Consider the following 22,823-nt stretch of genomic DNA (forward strand, 5'->3'; position numbering starts at 1 on the left):
CCTGCCTCCATGCTGGGTTTTTGGGTCAGAGTTGTTTTTGAACAAAGGCTCCTATAGCTTAAAAAGTAATAAAAATAGTAAGTTTGAAAATCACTGGATTAAGTGACCTCCATTCCAGGCTCAGCATTTTTCCCGCTGAGCCATCGCCTCCCTACTTCCCTCCTCTGACCCACATCCATCCCTTCCTCTGCTTCTTTCCTGATCACAGTACTGCGGTAGACAAATGTCTCTATACTGGATTCATGAGGAGGTCCCTCAGTGCTGCTTTAATTAAACTCAGCAGGTTTGGGGTTGTGGGTTTTGGTGGTGGAACTCATGATGCTGTGTTTGTTACATTTAGAATGTCCTACAAGAAGCCAAGCACTTAGAACCCAGCTCTGTCAGAGAGCCTGGTGGGGCTCAGAGCTGATGGCCTAGGCTTTCCTGGACCTCCACATGGAGGTCATCCCGGGGCCGGCAGTCAGGGGCCTGAGGATCTCAGAATTCTGGGAATATCTTTCTCCCCACATGTGTATGTGGCCCACCTCAACCCCCGTGTAGCTTTGGAGTGTCTTCTTGTGAAGAGTCAAACTTTGGATCCCTGAGGATGGTTGCTGCCACTGTGTCCAGTTTCCAATGTTTCTGTCAGACCCTGGGTATAGGGAGTTAGGTCCTAAGGGTATGGGTTAGAGTAGGAGGGTGAGTCAGAGAGCTGGGTGGGGAGCTCGTGGACCTGAGCCCTCCTGCCCCTGTCCGGGTGCTGGTGCCTTGGGCTGAGGCACAGCATCTTTCCTCTGTGTACGATTCTTATGGGCAATGAGGCAGCCTGCTCTCGCCTCCTTTGTGACCACCTCTCCTTCCAAGGGGAACGGAACCCATTTTCCTTGCATATGCACCTGTCCCTGCCTGGATTTCTCTCCTTGAGCCCACCTATTCCTTTGGCCTGTGAACATTTCCTAATACCGAATGGATTTTGAGGACTCCCTTCTTGGGTAGTAGAAATGTCTGGGGCCTAAGGTGTGCTACTTGGAGGTGCAGCAGGATGCCCAGTTCCCTTGGGAATATGGCTGCCTGTTCCTGGGAGGGGCCTGTGACCAGGTCAGGTGTCAATACTGAAGCCTCAAAGACCTGGTAGAAAGGTTGAATCTTGGTGAATGACTGACTCTGGACAACGAGAGCAGAGGATAGCTTGGGATATGGGTGGTGGTGTTGAACAGGTACAGCACGTGTCAACTGAGTTCTCTGCTTAGGGCCTCACATGGCCCAAATCAAGGTATTGGCAGGGCTGTGTTTCTTTCTGGAAAATTTGGGGAAGAATCCCACTTCGAAGCTCACTGAGGTTGTTGGCAGAATCCAGTCCTTGCTGTTATAGGACTGAGGTCCTGTTTTCCTGCTTTCAGCCAGGCTGCCCTTCACTCCTGAAGCCTCTGTCTGGTCCTTGTGTGTGGCTCCTCTGTCTCAGATCCTGCAACAATGCATTGCATCCCTTTCCTGCTTGGAATCTCTCTGACCCCTGCCCTCAACTCTGCCTTTAAAGGCTCACATAATTACATTGGACCAACTCAGATAATTTTCCTATTTTGAGGTCAATTGATTAGTCACTTTAATTATATCTGCAGTCTTTTCTGCCCTTTGTTTTATATGGTTGTCAATTATACTTTTTTTATTTTTTTACTTTGCTCAGTAAGAATATGGCAACTAAAAATATTTTGAAGACTTCCTAGAGATATGGGTAAAAATGATGGATTGAGTGGATTCCCCTAATTTTACCTTATCCTGAAACCCCATAAAAAGTTAAGCTAAAGGGGATTTTTAAAAAGGAATCAATCTATGAGGACAGGGAGCGGGAGAAAGGAGACATTTGCAAGCCAGGAACAGATGGACGAATGACCCAATTTAAAATGTAGGTGTTAGTGTCACCATATTATTATTTTGTATGGAGGAAGGGGAAGGAAGGAGCATCAGAGGTGGCTAAATACAAGAATTGTTTGAAAGCATTTGATTGGTTAGATACCTACATTCCTTTCCTTCCTCTATCTTTCTTCACCTTCTTGGTGACTGCCTCTCCTCTTTAGCTGGACATGGGATATTTATTCTGCAGAAGGAAGAACCAAGGGCCTGCAGACTTGAAGTATTCTTGGAAGTTTATATGAAGACCATCTTTATTCCCCAGCCTTCTCCCTTCACTTGGCTTCTAGAATACTGACAGCCAACCCCTTACCTTCTAGGCAGGAGATAAAGAGATCTATCTCACTGGGGGATCTGACTGGCCCCAGAGAAAAGAACTAAAGATGCTGAAAACAGGGATTTCGCAGAAAATGGCCCAGCGAGATCAGCCTACACAGAAACTCTCCTGCGCAACAACTTAGCGCTTCCAGTCAGTTCTTAGGCACCCACTCTTCGTCATAGGGTTACCGAGGCTTTCTGACCTCTGAAGAAAGTACCTAACATGAAAGGAAGCAAAGCAAACAGGAAAAAACAAAACTTAAAATAGTCAATTTAGAGAGAAGAACATTTTGAAATAAATTAGACATTTTCTCAGAGAGATAAGAGAAATATTGTATCCATGAAATAAGAATAAGTTACTACAAAAATTTAGAAAAAGAGTATTAAAAGTTTTTTTTTAAATCAGAGCAAAATTATTAACAGAATTATTAGAAGACAAAGGTTAAAGAGTCAATCTTAGAACCATGGCCCAATTTGTCTGTAACCTCATGGAGAAGGCCCCTGCACTTGTAACCGCTGCTGTCACTTACTGGAAGCCGAGTCTGGATTATCCACATGTCACCATGCCAAGGTTGAACTGGTTCTTCCAACCCCAGCTGAGATCTGAGCCATGCAGAGCTTGGAAACAATAGTCACTGGGGTTCAGACTGGTAGCATCAAACAGTTCACAGTTAAGGAAGCTCTGCTGAATGGTTTGGTGGCCACGGAGGTGTGGCTGTGGTTTTATGTCAGCGAGATCACAGGCAGGCACATCATTGGCTATAGTGTTTGAAGACCAGTCTTTCACATTTGTTTCTTTTTGGTTTATTATTTGAGTGTTCTTGGACCATGAGTGATCAAAGTGGTGTTTGAATAAAAAAAGATCTGTCAATAAAAAGGTGAGTCTTCTAGAAGATGAAAAAATGGGTAATAGAGCAGAAGAGGTAAGAAAATTAAAAGATCAGCCAGGGTTCCCATATCTATTAATAGGAAGGAGAACAGAGAAAAAATGCAAGTGGGAAAATAATCAAGAAAAAAAAGTTTCCTGGAAGAGCAGCAGGATATTGGTTTCCATATCAGAAGGGCTCATCAGATGTTGAGCCAAGTAAGTGAAGATTGACCCGGACCAGGACCCTGAATTTTCAGTATGCTGGGGAGAACGGTATAAGCCTGCAAGTGTACACTTCATGAGGTGACCGAGAGAGAACAGGGCAGATGGAGATTAGGAATCAGAGTGGTTCAGGGCTTCTCGGTGTACTGGAATATAGATGGTGCGCATAGGCGATGGCTTTATCGTTCTCAGTGGAATGGTTTCCAGCCTGGAATTCTGTACACAGCCAAGGTGTTATTCAGGTAGAGAGGATAAAGCTATTTTTGGACATATAGGGTCCGAAAAATTTGTCTTTTACATGGAAGGATTTCTCCACAAAGATGAGCAAAGGTTGGGTCTCTCATAGGCTGTTTCCAAAATGAGGTGAAGGGGGATTCTGTGCAGCAGTCGGATGGAAGCAGCTCAGAGGATTCAGGAGAGATTTTTTTCTGGAGTAAGTAGAAATAGAACATCTAATGTGAATGGACTTATTGCGAGGAGATTTGGACAGCCCGCATTAAATTTGCTGTTGAATGTTGATAAATTCACATACAAGTAAGCAAATAGAAAATCAGAATGATCAATTATAGAGTACAGAAAGTTGTACAGAAAAAGTAATTATGATTTGTGTGACTCGCTCACTCTGGTGGCTCACATAGTCATAATAATGTAAACTGAACATTTCTCTAGCCAAAGCTATAGTTTAACTATAATTGGAGTTAACTATAGTTGGGAAAGAAATGTGAGGGGTGTCAAGTTACATTCTTATCTTTCAGGAAGTAGATAAGTAATAACTAAAACTGAAAAAGCTGTGGTAATAATACAAACCTATTATATACAGAAATTTCTAAGAGATAATTGGGGTGTGAGCACTATTAGAAAAAACTCAGCCAAGTAAATTTGAAAATTTTATAAGCAATTCGTGAATTGGGCAGCATCTCATCCAGCAAATAGAAGGGTGCTCAGGGGCACTGTACAAAATAGAAGGTTTTTATCGGAAGAAGGGTGAGACAAGGGAGCTATTAACAAAAGGAAGCACTATTTTGGGACTTGGAAATCTCTTCTTTGGGGGTAGGGGGGGGGTTATCATGCAGATTGCCTCTGCTTTCTGTAGGGGGACGTGGAGAGGGCCCGTGTGAAAGATTACAGCATTGGTGCTTGACCAGAAAATTCAAGACTGGTTAATTAAGATTATGTTTCTGGTAGAGGTAGAAACTGCATTTAGATTAGGTATTAACACTAGGTTTGGTACCAGGGGCTTCTAGCACAAGTGATTGCATGCTGGGTCTGTAATTTTTTGTCTTTAACAACATCAAGATCAGCGCGAAGTTGAAAGTGTCCCTGGGAAAGAGGGTGGCCTGGCCTAGGTCCTAGCATCTGCTGTTTCTCTCAGCACAGCATTTATGATAGTTGATTCTTAGATTATGTGTAGGGGTATTTTTTTCTTTGATAACAAATTAAAACAGCAGCAAGTCTAGAATGCATGCCATGTAATAAGGGGAAGTATTGTTTCATGAAACTCGTTTTAGTTGAGTATGCATGTAAGTGTGCACAGTGTTTCTTACTGTGGGCCGTGGTAGAAAAGGTGAAAGCCATTGTTTAGTGCTTTCTCATTACCGGTTCACTTTTCACACTTCTGTTCTTGAAATATTTTACAATTGAACATGTGCTGCTTTTGTAATTAAAATGACAGGGTGAGCCCTGGCTGATGTGGCTCAGTTGGTTGAGTTTGTTCTGTGCATCTAAAGGTTGCTGGTTCAATTCCAGGTCAGGGCACATGCCCAGGTTGGGAGTTTGATCCCCAGTCGGGGGCATGTAGGAGGCGGCCCATTGATATTTTGCTCTGGCATTGATGTTTCTTTCTCTCCCTCTCCCTTCCTTTCTCTCTAAAAAAATCAATAAAAATATTTTTAAAAAGTGACAGGGAGAGGAGGAGGAAGGAATCTTATAGGTTAATATAATCCTAAGGTAGACCAGCCCCATTTACAGTTACTGCTGAGGTCACCACACTGGGGGACCAGCATCCTCCAAGCTGGCATGCTCTCCGCCCCCCAGCAGCAGTGGCCTCAGTTTACATTGATAATACAAAGATGGTAACGATAAGTGTGACAATGGAAATTTTTTGAGAAAATCACTTACAAATTCATCACCCTATGCAACCATTTTCATGCTTTCATGTTTCATTTTGGCCTTTAGCCATATGCTTACAAGTTGTTTCATAATTGCAAACCATGATTTCATATTTCACCCATATTATTTTCTTCTCTGGGTTTATTTTCTTAAGGCAAATTCTTAGTCATGCATTTTCTTTGCCATTTTTCTAAAACTGGAGTATTTTAAGTCTGAATTTTTTTCTTCCTTTATTGATTTTAGAGAGAGATGAAGGGAGAGGGAGAGACAGAAACATCAATAAGAGAGAACATTGATTGGCCTCCTCTTGTATGCTCCCCACTGGTGATTGGGCCCACAACCTGGGCATGTGCCCTGACCAGGAATCGAACCGGCGACCTCTTGGTGCAGGGGTCGATGCTCAACCACTGAGCCACACCGGCTGGGCAGTTGTGGAGTTGAGACAGTTTGAGGACTTGGACTTAAATATTTTCTTTTTTTTATCCTCACCCGAGGACATTTTTTCCATTTTTTGTTCAGATAGAGTGAGAGGGAGAGAGAGAAACATCGAAGTGAAAGGGACACATCGAGTGGTTGCCACCCACATGACCCAACCAGGGCCGGGGACAAACTGCAACTGATGTACGTGCACTTAGCGGGAACCAAACCCAGGTCTCTCTGGACTGCAGGCCAACACTCTAACCGCTGAGCCAAACTGGCCAGGGCGGAATTACATATTTTCTAATTATTGTTTTCTATGCATAAAAACCCCACAAAGTAGCATTTGATGAGCCTTCTCTGTTGGCAGTGGTAATTAGTATTTGTGCAGAGTTTATACATCTTTTTTGGAAGCAAAGACTCAGTCTCTGTGTTTTAAGGTAAAATGGTCTTGGTGCTCATTGAATTCATTAGTTGGTAGAGAACTAGATTTCTTTGATGTGACTCAGTTTAACAAATAAGATGAGATGTCAGGGACCACAGTCACTGTGGAGTCATTTTGGCTGAATTTGGGGTCTGATCTGTGTTGTAGTTTCAGCACCACCGCCTTTATTGCCTTCTTGGGGTTCTTTGTAAATGAGGCTCACACCTTGGGTAGGCAGCCCAGTTCTCATCAATCTCTTTGCCTGCATTGAGGTTCTGAAGGCACCGAGCCAGGAGCTCAGCATTGGCTGTATTCCCTACAAACCAGAGGCCAGTGGGCCCTGTGTTGGAGGATGTGACAGGCTGGGGTCCAAACAAGTCGTCTTGTTACCTCCTTCAGTTTAAGTTCTGTGCTGTGCTTATGTGGACAGTAGGCTCCTCCTTGTGTGTGAGACATTGATGTTCAGGACCTGCTTCTCCAGCCCTGGCCTGCAAAGCAGAGAGCAGTGCAAGAGTAAGGGGCAGCCTTTGCTCCCTGCTCCTAGGTTAAGTGGTGGGTACGGCTGAGGGTGGGTGTGGGGCAGCTCTCCCTACCTTGCTAGTGAGTTGAGTGCCTTCTCTTCTCATAAGGAGGAATCATCAAGTGGGTGAAGAACCTCCAGAGTGAAGGGCCTGGAAATCCTTATTTAGAACCAGTCATTCTGATGATGCCGGCTGGTCTCCTCAACACCAGGCTCGGTCACCAAGAGCGCTGTTTGTTTTTTTTTTTTTTTATCCTTACCCGAAGACTTTTTCTTTTTTTGCTTTTATCTTCAGATAGACCGGGAAGGAGAGAGGGAGGAAGAGAGAGAGAAACATCGATGTGAGAGAGACACATCGAGTGCTTGCCACCCACACGACCCTAACCGGGGCCGGGGACAAACTGAAACCAAGGTCCGTGCCCTTAGCGGGAGCAGAACCTGGGACTCTCTGGTCTACGGGTCGACGTTCTAACCGCTGAGCCAAACCGGCCAGGGTAAGAGCCCTGTTTTAGTTGAGGATGCTGAGGTCTTCAGAGGGTAGGGACTTGCCCTGGGTCAGGCCAAGTTGCTGAAGGAAGGAATCTCCTGGGAGCTCCTGGTCCTCTCACTGCAGCCACCTTTGTGGCCCAGGCAGTGTGTCCTTGTGTCAGGTAGTGTCCTTCAGGGCTGTGTTCACACTCGTTCTTGGAGGGTACTTTTGCAGGAGTGCTGTTCTGATGGTATGATGGGGAGGTGGGACTGGGGGGTGCTGCCCTCTCCCTGGCTTTGGAGACCGTCTTGTCTCTCTCAGCAGGCCGTTGACCATTCTTCTTGGAGGGAGGGGAATGGGTGAGTGGTGGTGTCCAGACTGTGCCTGATTCGGCCCTGTGGGAAGAGCAGTCATAGTACACATTTCTAGAGGGATGTGGTTTGCATGTCTCCGTTTGGCACCACTTTCTCAGAACAGCAGCCAGGTGTCGGGGCTGCCCCTCAGGGACGGGGTGTGCAGCAGCCTCTCCTGCAGCACGGCAGCAGCTCCGTTCTTACTGGGGTGTGGGCGTCTTGGGTCCTCACTTGTCTGTTTTTGCCTTCGTCCTGTTATGTTATGCCCCTCTTCTCACTCTGGAAAGTGGGAGGATTGCCACTGGGTTCAAAAAGGAGAGTAGTGAAGGTGGGTCAGGCCCTCTGAATGCCCTTGGAGGATACCTTCTTTTTGTAGGGTTCTCTTAGAGGCTTTGGGGGATGGACAGATGAAAAAGAGCGGCCCCACCCTTCACTGTGCAGTTTCCGAGTGTTTTGTAGTTTAAGGCCAAAGCAGTGGTCTCAGTGGGTTGGAGTGGGGTCGGGTGGAGAAGAGGTTAAGCAGGGGAGAAAGAGGAAGAAGGGGTAGGGTGAATGCTGGCCTCATAGGATTTCTCCACCTGGCCAGGGTGCTTCGCCTTCCTCGCCTCTAAGGGCTGAGCTTGGGAGGTTGTCTCCGAAAATCTTAGATGAACAAATCTGGAGCCTTAATTCTGGCTTTTCTTCACTGTCCACTGTTAGACTTGGCCTTTGTCTCACCTCCCCAAAGTGGTCAAGTCCCCATTTCTCCCTTTGACTCTCCTGGCTGCTCTGCCCCCAGTAGTGACAGGTACAAGGAACATGGGCCATGGAATCCTGTTCTTGGTTCAGATCCTGGGGCCTGTCATTTTTTGTTTAGTCCTTTAGCAAGTCACATAACCTTTCTGAACTCCTGTTTCCTCCACCATGAAGTGGAAAAATCAATGGAGCATTCCTGGGGCAGGGATGGGGCAGAGATGGGGGAGACAGGCACCCAGTGGAGAGGTGATGAGATGCATGTGTGAGAAGGCACCAAGCAGAAGTCCTGGTATTTAGGAGACTTTAAAAATCGCCATTCTCTGTTCTTTCAAAAGTGCTCCACTTATTTTTTGGGCTGTTTTCACAAAGTTGACTTATCTTGATTTTTGACTAATAACTGGCATAGATAGTGAACCCCCTGGATGAGTGAAGGAACACAGGGGTACAGTTTGGAGATTCCTGGAGTCTGTGTAGGAGCCTTACCTTTGCTCTTTCCTCAGGGAGCAGGTTTGGGGAGGTGTTTCAAAGCTGAACCTGCCACTTCATGGCTCCCACGTCTCTCCACAGATCCTGCTTCTCAGAAGATGCACTATTATCGATACTCCAACGCGGAGGTCAGCTGCTGGTACAAGTACCTGCTCTTCAGTTACAACATCGTCTTCTGGGTGAGTGCATGAGAGCGGCTCATTCCCACTTAATCTTTATTCTGTAACTCATGATACTTCACGTGCTTTTGATTCACCAGCCCCTCTTAGGTCCTGGATGGGAGGGTGGGCAGGGTTGATGAGCCCTGCTCTAGCAACAAGTAAATTATGCTATAGACCCTTAAATGCTGTGATGGGGAAGGCTAAGGTGATGGAAAACCAGGCTAGTTAGGTGGACCAGATAGTCTGGTGATTGAATACCAGACTACCCAGCCTTGAGAGTTCAGGAAGGCTTGGGGCTTTGGCCCAGAAATGTGCCTGTCTCCCCCATCTCTGCCCCATCCCTGCCCCAGGAATGCTCCAACAAGACAGTGGAGCAGGGTATTTTGTATGTGTCTGCCAGTGGGCCAGGCCCTGTTTTAGGCTCTGGGAGTTAAGACTGGGCAAGGGCAATAAAGCCCTGCCCTGTGGTGCTGGGTTTAACCAAGAGTGGCATTAACCTACTTAGCAATGGAGCAGGGAGGGAAAAGCTCCTTGACCAGGGTGGTCAGAAATGGACATTCTAAGGAGGTGACTTGTGGACTGAGACCTGAATTTGAGTGAAGAGGCAGCCTCGCAGAATCTGGGATAGAAAGCTCCAGGCTGGGAGAACAGCATTTGCAAAGGGCCAGAGGCAGGAATGAGCGTGGCATGTACAAGGTATGAAGACAAGACCATGTGGCTGGAGCTGAGTGAGTACAGAGGAGAGGAGACACAGGTGAGGACAGAGGCACGCAGGAGCCAGGTCATGTAGGACAATACAGTTCTCAGTAAGTAGTGGAATTATTTCCTGTTTTTTTGTAGTAACTCTTGGTAGGTTATATGTTGGATGGTGTGATCTGATTTTGGAATGATTCTGCAGAGTGAGGAGATAGATGGTGGCACCATGTTCTGAGATGGAATTTGGGGGTTGGAGGGGTTTGAATGGTCTCTTTGCCAGGTATATAGAAATGTCACTTTCATGTGTCAGTGACCATTCTGGAGTCTTAGCCCCCATCACCGGAAGGGGTGGACTGGATGAAACCGCTGAAGTAGCATGTGTTGACTGAGAAGAAGAGAGGTCTAGCTATTGAGCTCTGGGATGCTGGAGGTGGGGTTTGGAGGGAAGTCTACTCCAAAGTTGGCTGTGAGTGAGTGGCCTGAGGTGAAAGGAAGACGTGGAGATTGTGTGTTGTGGAGCCTGGGGAAGGAAGCCTTTTATGTAGGAAGGAGCAGTGAGCACTACCACAGGGAGGTGAAGTAGGAAGGGACAGAAGCTCGTCATTGGCTTTGACAAGGTGGGGGTTGTTGGTGACCTTGACCAGAGCTGCTGTTTGCTCTGGCGGGGACCGAAACCCATCTGGAGTTGGCCGAGGAGCCAGTGGGATATGAGGAAGTGGAGACTGATGACTTATGACAGTTCTTTCAAGGACTTTTGCCTACAAGGGAGCAGAACAATTGGGCACTGGCTGGAGATGGTCCAGGGATTAAGGGATACAGCATGTGTGTGTTGTCAGTGGGATTGGCTCAGAGAGATGCAGGTGCTGATTCTGTTGTGCAGGGGCGAGGATACATGGTCATGTCCAGAGGCTTTTAAAGCTGTGAGCAGGTATCACCTACCAGTGTCTGTGTGGGGGCAGGTGGAGAAGAAAGGACAGAATGCGTGGCCATGATGCCACATTTCACATCTACTTTGGACTTCGGCGTTTCCTATTTGGATTGGAACTTTTATTTTCTTTAAATTTATTTTTAATTGTACTAGACATTCAATATCATATTACTTTTAGGTGTACAACATAGTGACTCAACATTTATGTAACTTACAGAGTCATCACTACAATAAGTCTAGTAACCATCTCACTATACATAGTTGTTGGGACTGAAACTCTTGAGAACAAGGCAGACTTACAAGACTTCTCCATCCTTGATTATAAGGCACTATTTCCTGATGATTTATCTCAAAGATTTGGGGGTTTTCTGTCCTGGAGAAATAGGGTGTGGTTCAATGGATTGGCCATTCACCCAGGTCTTTCCTGTGCTCAGACCACTTTTCACCAACCTCATCATTGCCCCTGCTGTAGGGCGGTGCTGGACATTGATGTGGTTCCTTATTAGACACATTTTAGGGCCCTTCCTAAGGGAGGACTGGCTGTCCCATCCTTGAGATGTGTGGCTTCCCAGACTGCATTGCTCCCTGTCTGGAGAGAGTCCTTTGGCCCCATTTGGAGTCCCCACCTCTCCAGCCAGCTGTATAGTGGAGAGCCACCTGGCCCAGGCAGGCAGTCTTATACTTGGGTCTCTTGTACACCCAGCTGTCGTTATCCCCACTGACTGTGCTTGCTTGGCCTTATTCCCTGACCTCTGATTCTCATCTTGATTTTTGCAGCTAGAGTGAAACTCTCCCACTGCTGCCTTGGCTGAGGGTCTTGCTATCTCGTCTTTGGAGGCTTGTCAGAACAGATTTTAGCTCTTGGGAAGCTTGACTCACATGCCTGATGGTACTTTGCAGCACCAAATTCAAATAGCGGAGTCCATGAATCCAGAGTTGTGTTGTCTGTTTGCTGATTGGAGGCTGTTGCAGCTTTATTGGAGTTTTGCAGAATTGACAATGTGCACAGTCGAGAATTAATCATTTTTCAGTTAGGGTGCACCGGGGCAGAACAGGAAAGGACAAAGAGTAACAGTCAGGAAAATGAGGCCTGAGGGAGCTTGGTAGGGAAATTCAGAGGGGGAGGTCAGGTGCCTGGTGGGGAAAGCTACCTAGTCCTTCCCTGCTGAGTTCTTGGTGGTGACTTGTTGTCTTCATGTGCAAGGAACTGGAGTGAGACCTGAGAATTGGGCTGCAGAGCCCTCAGGATGTACACAGTGCAGCTGGGGACTGCTGGGGGCCAGCCTGGACTCTCTCCTGAACTAGTGACTTTGACAACCTTTGATGTTTTCATTGTGAGATACTGATCTCATCTACCTGCCTCACAAGGTTGGTGAAAGGGTCTAAAATGATATGCCAAACCAGACCTTTGTAGAGAAGTTCTCTCTTTTCAAAAAGAGAATAATATAATGAATGCTCATGTTCCCATCACCTAGCTTCAAAAATTATTAACTCATCCAATCTTGTGTAATTTCTACCCCTTCCCCAACCCTGGATATTTTGAGGCAAAGCGCAGATAGACTGTTTTGCATAGAGAGTTTTTGTAGTATTCATTTGTTTTGATGAATTAACAGTGAGCAGTGGAGCAGAAGGATTGCCTGGACTCAGCAGGCAGGCTCGACTATGCAGAAGGCAGCCTGTTATTGCTTCGACCAGTTCTAGGTGCTGGAACAAGCACAGGTTTTATTTAGCAGCAGTTTGTCACATTCAGAATTATTTTCCCAGCAACATTCTTTATAAGAAACACCTGAAACATTCTAGCAGTTTTCTTAAGCTTCCATCCTTCCAACTTAGGGGCTGAGATTTTTTCCACGAGGCCAGTAATGGTTAATACTCGCTCCTTAGGGTGAGCAGCGTGGATGTCGCTGCTGTCTGGGTCTGCTCTGAACTGTATGTCTTACCCAGTGGGCATGGGGCTGGGCTTTGTGGCATTCTTATCACAGAGCTATCAGGAATCAGCGCTCCCAGTCAACATAGCATTTTGAGGCACTGGCACTTTAAAATTTTTAAAAATTATGATAATTCTTTGGTTGTGTTAGACCTGTTTCTAGCGCAAAATCTCATTTCGACTTAGGGGAATGCAAGTAAAAACCACCGAGAGACTTTACACCCATGAGGATGGCTGCTATGAAAATAAGAGAACAAAGCAGATGTTGGCAGGGATGTGGAGACGTTGGAACCCTTGTGCACTGTCCATGAAACTGTAAAATGGTGCAGCTCCTATGGAAAACAGTGTGGTACTTTCTCAAAAAGTTAAAAAATAAAATTACCATATCATCCGGCAATCCCACTTCTGGGCATATACCCAAAAGAATGCCAGGCAAGATCTTGAAGTGATATTTGCACACCCATGTTCATAGCAGCATTATTTTTTTATTTATTTTTTTATCTTTATTGTTGAATGTATTACAGATGTTCCTCATTTTTCCCCCATTGAGTCCCTCCTCCCCATTCCTGTCCCACTCCTGCCTTTTCCCACACTGTTATTGGTGTCCATTGGTTATGCATATATGCATATAAGTTCTTTGGTTTATTTCTTCCCACCACCCCAACCCCCTTCCATTTGAAGTTTGTCAGTCTAGCAAACAATTTGTATTTCTTAATCCCTTCACCTTTTTCACCCATTCCCCCAACATCGCTCCCCTCTGGCAACCAATAAAATGTTCTCTATATCTATGAGAATGTTTCTGTTCTGTTTGTTCATTTTGTTTGTCGATTCAGTTGTTGATAGATAGGTATTCATCGCCATTTTGTTTGTTTATATTTTTTATCTTTTTCTTCAAGAAGACCCTTCAACATTTCATATAATAGTGGTTTGGTGGTGATGAACTCCTTTTCCTTGTGTGGGAAACTCTTTATATGGCCATCGATTCTAAATGACAGCTTTGCAGGTTGGAGTAATCTTGGTTGTAGGTTCTTGCTTTTCACCACTCTGAATATTTCTTGCCACTCCCTTCTGGCCTGCAAAGTTTCTTTTGAGAAATCAGCTGACAGTCTTATGGGAACTCCCTTGTAGGTAACTAACTGCCTTTCTCTTGCTGCTTTTAAGATTCTCTCTTTGTCTTGAACCTTTTGCTTTTTGATGATGATGTGTCTTGGTGTGGGCCTCTTGGGGTTCATCTTGTTTGGGACTCTCCGTGCTTCCTAGACTTGTATGTTTGTTTCTTTCACCAAGTTAAGGAAAGTTTTCTGCCATTATTGTTTCAATCAGGTTTTCAATTTCTTGTTCTTGCTGTTCTCCTTCTGGCACCCCCAAGATATGAATGTTGGCACGCTTGAAGTTGTCCCAGAGGCTCCTTACACTATCCTCATTTTTTTGGATTCTTTTTTCTTTTTGCTGTTATGATTGGGTGTTTTCTGCTTCCTTATATTCCAAATCGATGATTTGCTTCTTGGCTTTTCCTACTCTACTATTGAATTTGTGTAAATTATTCTTTATTTTAGTTAGTGCCCCTTTCATTTCTGACTGGTCCTTTTTTATGCTCTTGAGGCCCTCACTAAGTTCACTGAGGTTCTCACTGAGTTCATTGAGCATCCTTATAAGCAGTATTTTGAACTCAGCATCTGTTAGGTTGCTTATATCCATTTTGCTTAGTTCTTTTCTTGGGGTTTTGTTCTGTTCTTTCATTTGGGACCTGTTTCTTTGTCTCCTCATTTTGGCTGCCTCCTTGTGTTTGTTTCAGTGTATACTTAACAAGACCAGGGGCTATCTGAGACCAGATGCTGCTTGTTTGAAAGAATTTAGGAAACCTGAAGCAGGATCCAAGACAGGCCAATCCTATGGTTAAACATCTGGCAACAGCTTGGGTGGGCCTGAAAGTTGGGTGGGGCGGGGCCTCAGGGAGTCATCAGGGCGAGGCAACCTGTGTGAGCCAGGTTGCTGGAGTCCCAGATATGGCAGCTGTCTGCCGCCCCAGGGAAGGGCTCACCAAAGGAACAAAGGCCTCTGACAGCATGTCTGTCTCATAGAAAGCCCCCTCTTCAGCCTTTGCTCCAGTGCCAGACAGCTCAGTTCTTCCCTGTATCTCTCTGGCGTCCCTTGAGCTGCCCCTCCTCCAAGCTTAGAGGGAGCGAGTCCCATAAGTCCGTGCGCGGGCCCTTTAAGAGGAGCTGCCTGGGGCTCCAGCCTCCTCAGCCTCCGTCAGCCTCAGTTCCCGATGGTTTTTTCCAGCCAGAAGTTATGGGGACTCTCTTCCTGGCACTAGTACCCTGAGCTGGGTGCCTGGTGTGGGACGGGGACCCCTCAGTCCTCAGGGAGGCCCTTCCCAGCCGAGGTGTCCTCCTGATTTTATCCGCCACACTGGGTGTGGGACCAGCCCGTCCCCTCCGCCCATCCTACCAGTCTCGATGTGGCTGCTGCTTTAATTCCGTAGTTGTAGGACTTCCTCTCAGCTTGGTTTCGGGTGGTTTTGAATGATGATTGTTCAGTAGTTCAGTTGTAATTTCGATGTGGTTTTGGGAGGACGCGATACCGCGTTCATCTGCCCCGCCATCCTGACCGGAAGTCTCCACAGCAGCATTACTCACAATAGCCAAAAGGCAGAAACAACCCAGGTGTCTACTGACAGATGAGTGGACAAACGAAATGAGGTCTATAGATGCAATGCGATGTTATTCAGCTTTAAAAAGGGAGGCAATCCTGACAGCCTACAACACAATGAACCTTGAGGACACTGGTAAGGGAAATAAGCCAGTCACAAAAGGACAAATACTGTCTGATTGTACTTCTGTAATGTACCTAGAGCAGTCAAATTCATAGAAACAGAAAGTAGAAGGGTGGTTGCCAGGGAGTGGAGGGAGGGAGAATGGGGAAGTTACTGTTTAATGGGTAGAGTGTCAGTGTTGCAAGATAGAGAGCTCTGAGGATGGTGGTGATGGCGGCATAGCCCTGTGAAGGTGCCGCGTCCCACTAAGCTATACACTTACAGTCAGCGTTGCCCACACTCTCCGTGGACTTGCAGAGGAAAGGAAGCTGCAGAGGTGGGCGGTCTCCCTCACCTGGCTCCACAGAGAACCTGAGCTTTCCCGGGTTTCCTGAGTGAATCCTCTAGAGGGGTCATCAGGTGGTGCCTGCAGTTCCAGGGTTGCTTCCCACCACAGACACTGAGTTTAATCTGCAGAGGTTTGGGTAAAGCCCTTGCCCGAATCTGTTTAGGAGGAGGGTTGATTAAAAGTGAGGAACTGAGGCCCTCGTGAGCACAGTGCCCACCCAGGGCCACAAAGATGTCTCTGTTACAGGGAACAGAGACCTGTGCCACCTTTCTCCGTGACCTGGGCAGGGGTTAGTTCCTGAGCTGGGGTTAACTTCTGAGCCTAATGCACAGCCTGTTCCTGAGTGAGAAGCGAGCCTGGCTTGAGGCTCCTTCCTTCAAAGTGACAGGTGCCTCCCATGAGTATGGTATACTTGTAATTTATGGTCCAAATTGGGAAACTTAAGGTTATTAAAAGAGGTTATTACGAATTTTGCCAGAACAATAGGTGTCCCCAGTGCTTTCCCAGACAGACCAGGACCTGTGGTCACCATATCCGAGAGAGGCAAAGCAAGCCTGATAGGGAAGGAGTTAAAGGTCCGCTCCCTTCCCCTGCCTCAGTCATGGCATCTTTGTGGCCCTGGGTGGAGAGTCTTCTTCTCTTCCTCTGGCCTTCATTGTGCTCCTTGTTGATGGGGAGGAGAGTCAGTCCCCCTTATGATGGGCTGATAGAGAATTGCCCATGTTTGAGCTGGACTCTGCCCATGTCGTATTAGACCGAAGGCCTGACCCCAGGTCTGAGTGCAGATGGTTTCTCCTCTTCCATCTCTGGGTGACGGATGCAGTCAAATGGCTAGTGTTTTTCCTTGTCGTGTCTTTTCATTTTCACTGCTGAGAAGTGGTTCGTTTTATTCTTCAAGTTTTATTTAATAAATGTTTGCAATTGCATGGAAATTCTACACAAGTCATCCCAGCTATACCGATTTTCCTCCTCCGTGCTCCACTCTCCTGGCTGCAGTCACGGTTTCACACCTCTGACAGTGTCCTTGCAGTCTTGTGGTCTGCGTGTTCATATCGGCCTCACCTTGTGTAGAACAGCCCAGGTTGCTCTAGTTTTCCTGATTGTATTTTTGGAAATTCTTGTATTGGACATTTAGGTTGTTTCCATTTTTTTTTTTTTACTATCCCAGATGAGGATGCAGTGATTGGTTTTGTGTAACACAGATTCTTCCCTGTGGGGAAAAGAGGGAGGTGATTTGCTGGGATGGAGTCCCAGGAGGGAGAGTAAATGGGTCAGAAGGTGTGTACATTGTTTTGACCGGCCTGACATACTTATATTGTCCAAATTGATTCTCCAGAAGGGCTGTCCCAGTTCCTAAGATATAGATGGCTTTATCACATAGGGGTGTGTGCGTATTTTGCCAAGGCTCGCCAAGGCAGCGGTCCAGGATCGCTCAATCAGGGGCTCTGCTAGGAGTACTTGTTGCCTGCGGAGCTGATCCCTGCAGGGCCTCAGCTCCTGACCTCAGCAGCTCGTGCATGCAGGAGGCCAAGACCCTCAGGGATTTCTGAGGACTGTGCATGGGGCACTGCTGTTACTGCCTGGCACGTGTCATCATTGTTACTCACAGGGCAGTGTCAAGGCTCTCTACCTGGTGTGTGTGTGACTTACCCTTTGCCAGTACATGGTCAGCATGTCCCAGGCTGCCGGAGGGATTTGTCTTCTGTGTGGGGTGTCTCATACCCATCTGGTTTGTACCACCCCCCCAGAGATTGAAAAATATTATCATTATTGAGGTATAAATGAGAAAGAACAACATTTAGTCATTTCAAGTGCACAGCTGGATGAGTTGACAGCTGTATACTCGTCTAACCACCATCACCACAGTGAAGACAGGAAACACTCCCACGCCATCAGAAACTCCCCGTGCCCTTCTGCATTTCTCCCCACCCCTTCCGCAGGCAGCACTGACCTACCCCTGGTCACCATAAATTATATTTGACACCCCCGAATCTGACTTCTTTAGGTGATATTTTCTCTGTGGTTTTTCTTTTTTAAAATTATTTTTTATTGGTTTCTCTTCTTATTTTTTTAATTTTTATTTATTTTTGCGTTTATCTTCAGATAGAGCGGGAGGGAGAGAGGGATGAAGAAAGAGAAAGAAACATCGATGTGAGAGAGACACATCGACTAGTTGTCACCCACACAACCCCAACCGGGGCCTGGGGAAAAACTGCAAACGAGGCACATGCTCTTAGCACGGGAACCGAACCCAGGTCTCTCTGGTCTGTGGGCCGACACTCTTAACTACTCAGCCAAACCAGCCAGGGCATCTCCTCTTATTTTTATTATCTCGTTCCTTCTACTTACTTTGGGATTGTTTTGCTGTTTTTCTAGCATCTTAGGTAGGAGATTCAATCATTGATTTTATTACAAAAAATTTTTTTTCTTTATTGATTTTAGAAAGAGAGGAAGGGAGAGGGAGAGAGAGGTAGAAACATCCGTGGGAGAGAACATCGATTGGCCACCTCCTGCATGCCCCCCACTGGGGATCAGGCCCACAACCTGGGCATGTGCCCTGACCGGGAATTGAACTGGCGACCTCTTGGTGCAGGGGTCGATGCTCAACCACTGAGCCACACAGGCTGTGCTGATCATTGATTTTAAATCATTTTTCCTAGTGTATTTCATGCTATATGTTTTCTACATCCCATACATTTTTATATGTTTTCATTTTATTTGGTTGAAATATCTTGTATATACATACTCTGTATACAATGTGTCTTTTCTCTCACCCGCCTTCCCACCCCCACCCTCCAGCTCACTTCAAGAATTTCTCTTTATTGTATTTCTGATAGTTTCATTCGGATCTTTTATATTTTCTGTTTCTCTCCTCATTATGTTTATTTTTTCTTTTAAATCCTTGAGCCTATTTGCAATATTTGTTTTAAAACCTTCATTAATTCCATTTTCTGTGTCATTCCTGTCTTTTTCTAATTACCACCCCCCTTGTTATAGGTCACATTTCCCCCCCTTTTCGCCTAGATGGTAACTGTGACTAGATGCTGGATACAGCTGTTCCACCTAAGTGTTCTTGTTCAGCTCGGGCCGACGGAACAAAGTACCAGAGGCTGGTTGACTTCACAGGAATTTATTTTCTCACAGTTCTGGAGGCTGGAAGTCTGAGATCAGGGTGCCGGCATGGCCAGGGCCTGGCGAGGACCCCTTTCCTGGCTTGCAGGTGGCTGTCTTCTTGCTGTGTGTCTCTCCTCTTATAAGGACACTAATCACGGAGCCCCACCTCATGACCTCCTCTAGTGCTGATGACCTCCCAAAAGCCCCACCTCTAGATGCCATCCCAGTGGGGCTAGGGCTTCAACATATGGATTTGAAGTGAGGGGGGCGCCACAAACATTCTGTTCGATCCATGACACTTCCTCACCAGGACTATGTCCTTGGAGTTTGAGGTCTTGTGTTACGTATTGTGTGTGGGATCCTCCAGTGCATGTCGTTGTAGGACGTTCGTTCTTATTGCTATGTAACATTCGCTGTGGGTTCTTGACAGTTTTCAGCTATCGAGACCAGTTGAAGTGATATAAAAACATACCAGGGTTGTAGGCTTGAATTAAGGATGTTGCCGGGGCTCATGCGGCCGTGCTGAAGGAAATCCTGTTTCGTCTCTGGGTCCAGATGGTTTTGGGGTGATAGTTGAGTGCAGGACTTGGCTTGCAGGACAGATGTAGCTCTCTGTCTGTTTTTGCACACGCAGCTTCAGTGGAACACAGCCCTGCCCGTTCCTTTACGTGTCATCTGTGGCTGCTTTCCTGCTCCAACGGCAGAGTTGAGCACTTGAAACAGGACGTGGAGCTGAAAGTATGTGCTCCCTGGCTTACAGAAGTGTGAACCCCTGGCTTAGTATCTAGGTTTTCTGCCCACTGTTGATCACTGAACTGTGCTGGCGATGGCGGAGACTGGGGTGGGGGTGAGGTTGGGTGGGGGTTGCTTGGGGAGCTGCTGGTACCTCCCTGGGATAAGTCTGCCCTCCTTCCTTCCTCTCAGAGGCTTTGACATGGTCCGATTCCTGGGCGGGGCTGGGAGGTGGTGGACTCTGTTATCAGGGAGACCGCTGTAGAGGCTGCCTAAGAACTCTGGGGAGTCCTCACCCCCCTCGCTGGGGCCCCTAGCATGGGTTCACTGGCTGTGTTGGGAAGGGCACATGTGCTGCTTATTCTCAGAACCACCCTTCCGGCAGGAGGAAAAGCTGCTGTGTGATAGCTGTGTGACCCTGTGCAAGGCACCATCCTGCCCTGGGCCTCCTTTCCTCTAATGAGGAAGCTGGGCTCCAGCATCCCTTCCGGCTTGCAGACCTTTCAGAGCCCCACTGAGAAGTGGCTTGGTTTAGATGATTTTAATGTGGTACCATTTTTAATGTGGTACCCTGTCCTGTATTAGTACCATGTGCTAACCGATGGTGCACCGGAACTCCAAACCTTCCCTGTTCTGTATAGGGTTAGAGTGCCACAGTCCTAACCCTGACTCATATCCTGGTACTTCTCCTCATCCCACTGGGTCTTAGGGTCAGGTTGGGATTAGGGTCTGTGCTCTCCGGTGTCCTTTCTGGCCAGTATTTGAATTGTTGGCTTTTCAGGAGGCCAGGAGCATCTCTGGTGTTCTCTGAACTCCCCAGGCCTGGAGTCAGGATTTCCCATTCTGGAGCTGCTAGAACCATGGGGTTCCACCTGGTGTGATTTATGGTGGCAAAGTTTAGAGCAGGAGGTGCACAGGCCTTTGGAGATCACTGGTTTCCAGCTGCTTGATTTTGCAGATTAGCAAACAGATCCAAGAGAGGGGTGGCTTGCTCAAGGTCACAGAGTAGTTAGGGACAGAGGCGAGACTGTGCCAGCTTCTCTCTCCCACTCCCTGCCCCGTTTTCTTTCCATCTTTCTTTCCTATCTCACTTGGAAAGCCTTCAGAATGCTCTGTTTCCCTAAACTCTGATTTACTGTTGTCTCTGGAGATCCAACAAAACAGATACCTCTGGAAGGAAGGACCATGTCTTAGGGCAAAGATTGGTGCTGAGAGTGTTCTTGGCATGGGGGGCGGGCGCCGTGATTTTAGTCCAGCACATGCTGGCGGTATCTGGAAGGCCCCCCATACCCCTGCTCACCTCTTCCCCAGGAGGCCAGGCCCGTGCAGAATGGCGCTGTGCCCCAGATCTAAGAAGAACACGTATAGTCCTTTTATGGTTAATCCTTACCTGAGGTTATTTATTCCATTGATTACTAGAGAGTGTGGAAGGGCCTTAAGGAAGGAAGAGGAGGGGGAGAGAAACATCAATGTGAGAGAGATCCATCGATTGGTTGCCGGGGCCCTATGATGCTTCTTTCCCCTCCATGCCTGTGCTCTGCCTCCCCCACAGGAGTCTGGGCCCCATTCAGAATGGGGCTGTGCTCCAGGTGTAAGTACATCAGGTGTGATACTTCTTTCAATCCTGCAAACCTCCTGGGACCCAGGGAGGGTTACCCTATTTGGAGAAGTTCCTGGGCTTGCACACAGTGTTGTCCGTCGGAAGTTGTGGGTAGAGGTCGGAGCCAGGACCGCGGCCTGTGCTGCCTGCTCCTTCGGGGCTGCTCTGCGCTGCCTTGAGTGGCTTATTCCTCCTTGGGTTCCTTCTGGTTTTCTGGGAGGCTGCCGTAGGCGGCCAGGGGATGGGGCTTTGTGAACGTTAGCTGCCATGGGCCAGGGGAACTTCAAGAACCAGAGGCCAGTAGGGCAGAGCCTGAAAGTGTTGCGTTGCTGCTGGTGGTTTACCTGGAACATGTTGAGCAAAGACAGGGCCCACATGAATTGCCCAAGCACTGCACACACACTAGAATGAAATTTCAGAAGGGGCCTAGGCCACTAAATAGAGGTGGTGAGGGGCTGCTCTGCCACTTGTGGTTTCCGAACGTCCTGCAGCCCAGCAGGGCCTGGCCAGGGGTCTGCACTTCTGCTGTGACTTGACCCTCCTCGGCTAAAGTACCACAGGCTTACTCACAGGGTGAGTGGATTCTGGGTGGCTTCTGTGATAGGCAGGGCTGGGCCGGCCCCAAATGCCCCCAAAGGACCACTCACCTTCTTTCATAGGGTCCTTTGCCCGAGGTGGGGAGGCCAGTATCGAATCTTTACAGTGGCAACCCCCTCTCCCCTAAGGAGGCCCTACTTTCGTGGCCACCTGCCCAGGTTGGGACACACTTGCTGTATAGTGGGGGCCCTTGGCTTTAGAGTTGCACAGCTCAGAAGTCCCTTCTGTAAAACTCCCTGGACTGGCCCTTCTTCCTAGCCTGGGCGACTGCCCTGTGGACAGTGAAATAATGGGTGTCGGGAGACTCAGCTCTGGTCTTAACTTGTGGCCACCAGCTAGCTATGTGACTCTGGACAGATACCCATTCATTCTGTATCTCAGTTTTCCTGTTTGAAAAATGGGGGTGATAGTGCCAGTGATGGGTATGGAAGGGCCTCTTTAGGTGTGTTCAGTGATAACACAGTGCCTGGCACACAGGGAAGGGTGGCGCGACTTGCCACAGCGACCACTTTGGTGTCCGTGCCTGATGGTCCAAGGCTGGTGTCCCTTTGAGCTTGGAGAGAGCTGGGCCTCATTCTCTGGGAGGGAATTTAATCAGATCGTAGAAGAGAGACAAGGAAGGTTACTCTGAAGCTGGGAGGCACCCAGCTGAACCGTTGCTCCCAGTGAGCACAGCCCAGCCCCACGGACCGTCTGTGCAGGAGAATTTCTGTGAGCGGGCGAAGCGCTGAGGCTCTGGCTTGTCACAGGGCTGTCTCGTGAGCTCCCAGACAGGTCACTTCCCCTGTCTGATTCTTTCTCAGTCAGCTCCTCTCTAAAATAACTGTTGGTCCCCAAAGTTTCTGCCCTGGGCCAGTATTCATTAAACCCATGATCTGGCATGTGACCCCCAGTTCCTGTCTTATCTGGTGCAAGTTAACTTTAGTCCTTCCTTTAAAACTGAATGGAAAAAAGCCTTTCTTTCTTTCTTTCTTTCTTTCTTTCTCTCTCTCTCTCTCTCTCTCTCTCTCTCTCTCTCTCTCTCTCTCTTCTTTTTCCCCTCACCCGAGGATATTTTTCTATTTATCATCAGATAGAGTGGGAGGAAGGGAGAGAGGGGGCGGGGAGAGAGAAACATTGATGGGAGAGAGACATATTGACTGGTTGCCTCCTGCAC

General features: G+C 47.4%; 1 protein-coding gene and 1 pseudogene across 2 annotated transcripts in view; both read left to right on the forward strand.

Moving 5' to 3' along the window:
• Nucleotides 1-22,823, forward strand: part of TSPAN14 (tetraspanin 14) — a 56,419-nt gene that overhangs the window by 17,657 nt on the left and 15,939 nt on the right. For both annotated transcript variants that reach the window (XM_036264675.1, XM_036264676.1), the window contains one exon: nucleotides 8,890-8,987. In XM_036264675.1, the coding sequence (XP_036120568.1) occupies nucleotides 8,907-8,987 (81 nt within the window). In that variant the 5' untranslated portion in view covers nucleotides 8,890-8,906. The remainder of the gene's footprint in view (nucleotides 1-8,889; nucleotides 8,988-22,823) is intronic.
• On the forward strand, nucleotides 2,499-3,850 carry LOC118632044 (annotated as a pseudogene).

Source organism: Molossus molossus, unplaced genomic scaffold (assembly GCF_014108415.1).
Source record: "Molossus molossus isolate mMolMol1 unplaced genomic scaffold, mMolMol1.p scaffold_m16_p_17, whole genome shotgun sequence".
Classification (NCBI taxonomy): domain Eukaryota; kingdom Metazoa; phylum Chordata; class Mammalia; order Chiroptera; family Molossidae; genus Molossus; species Molossus molossus.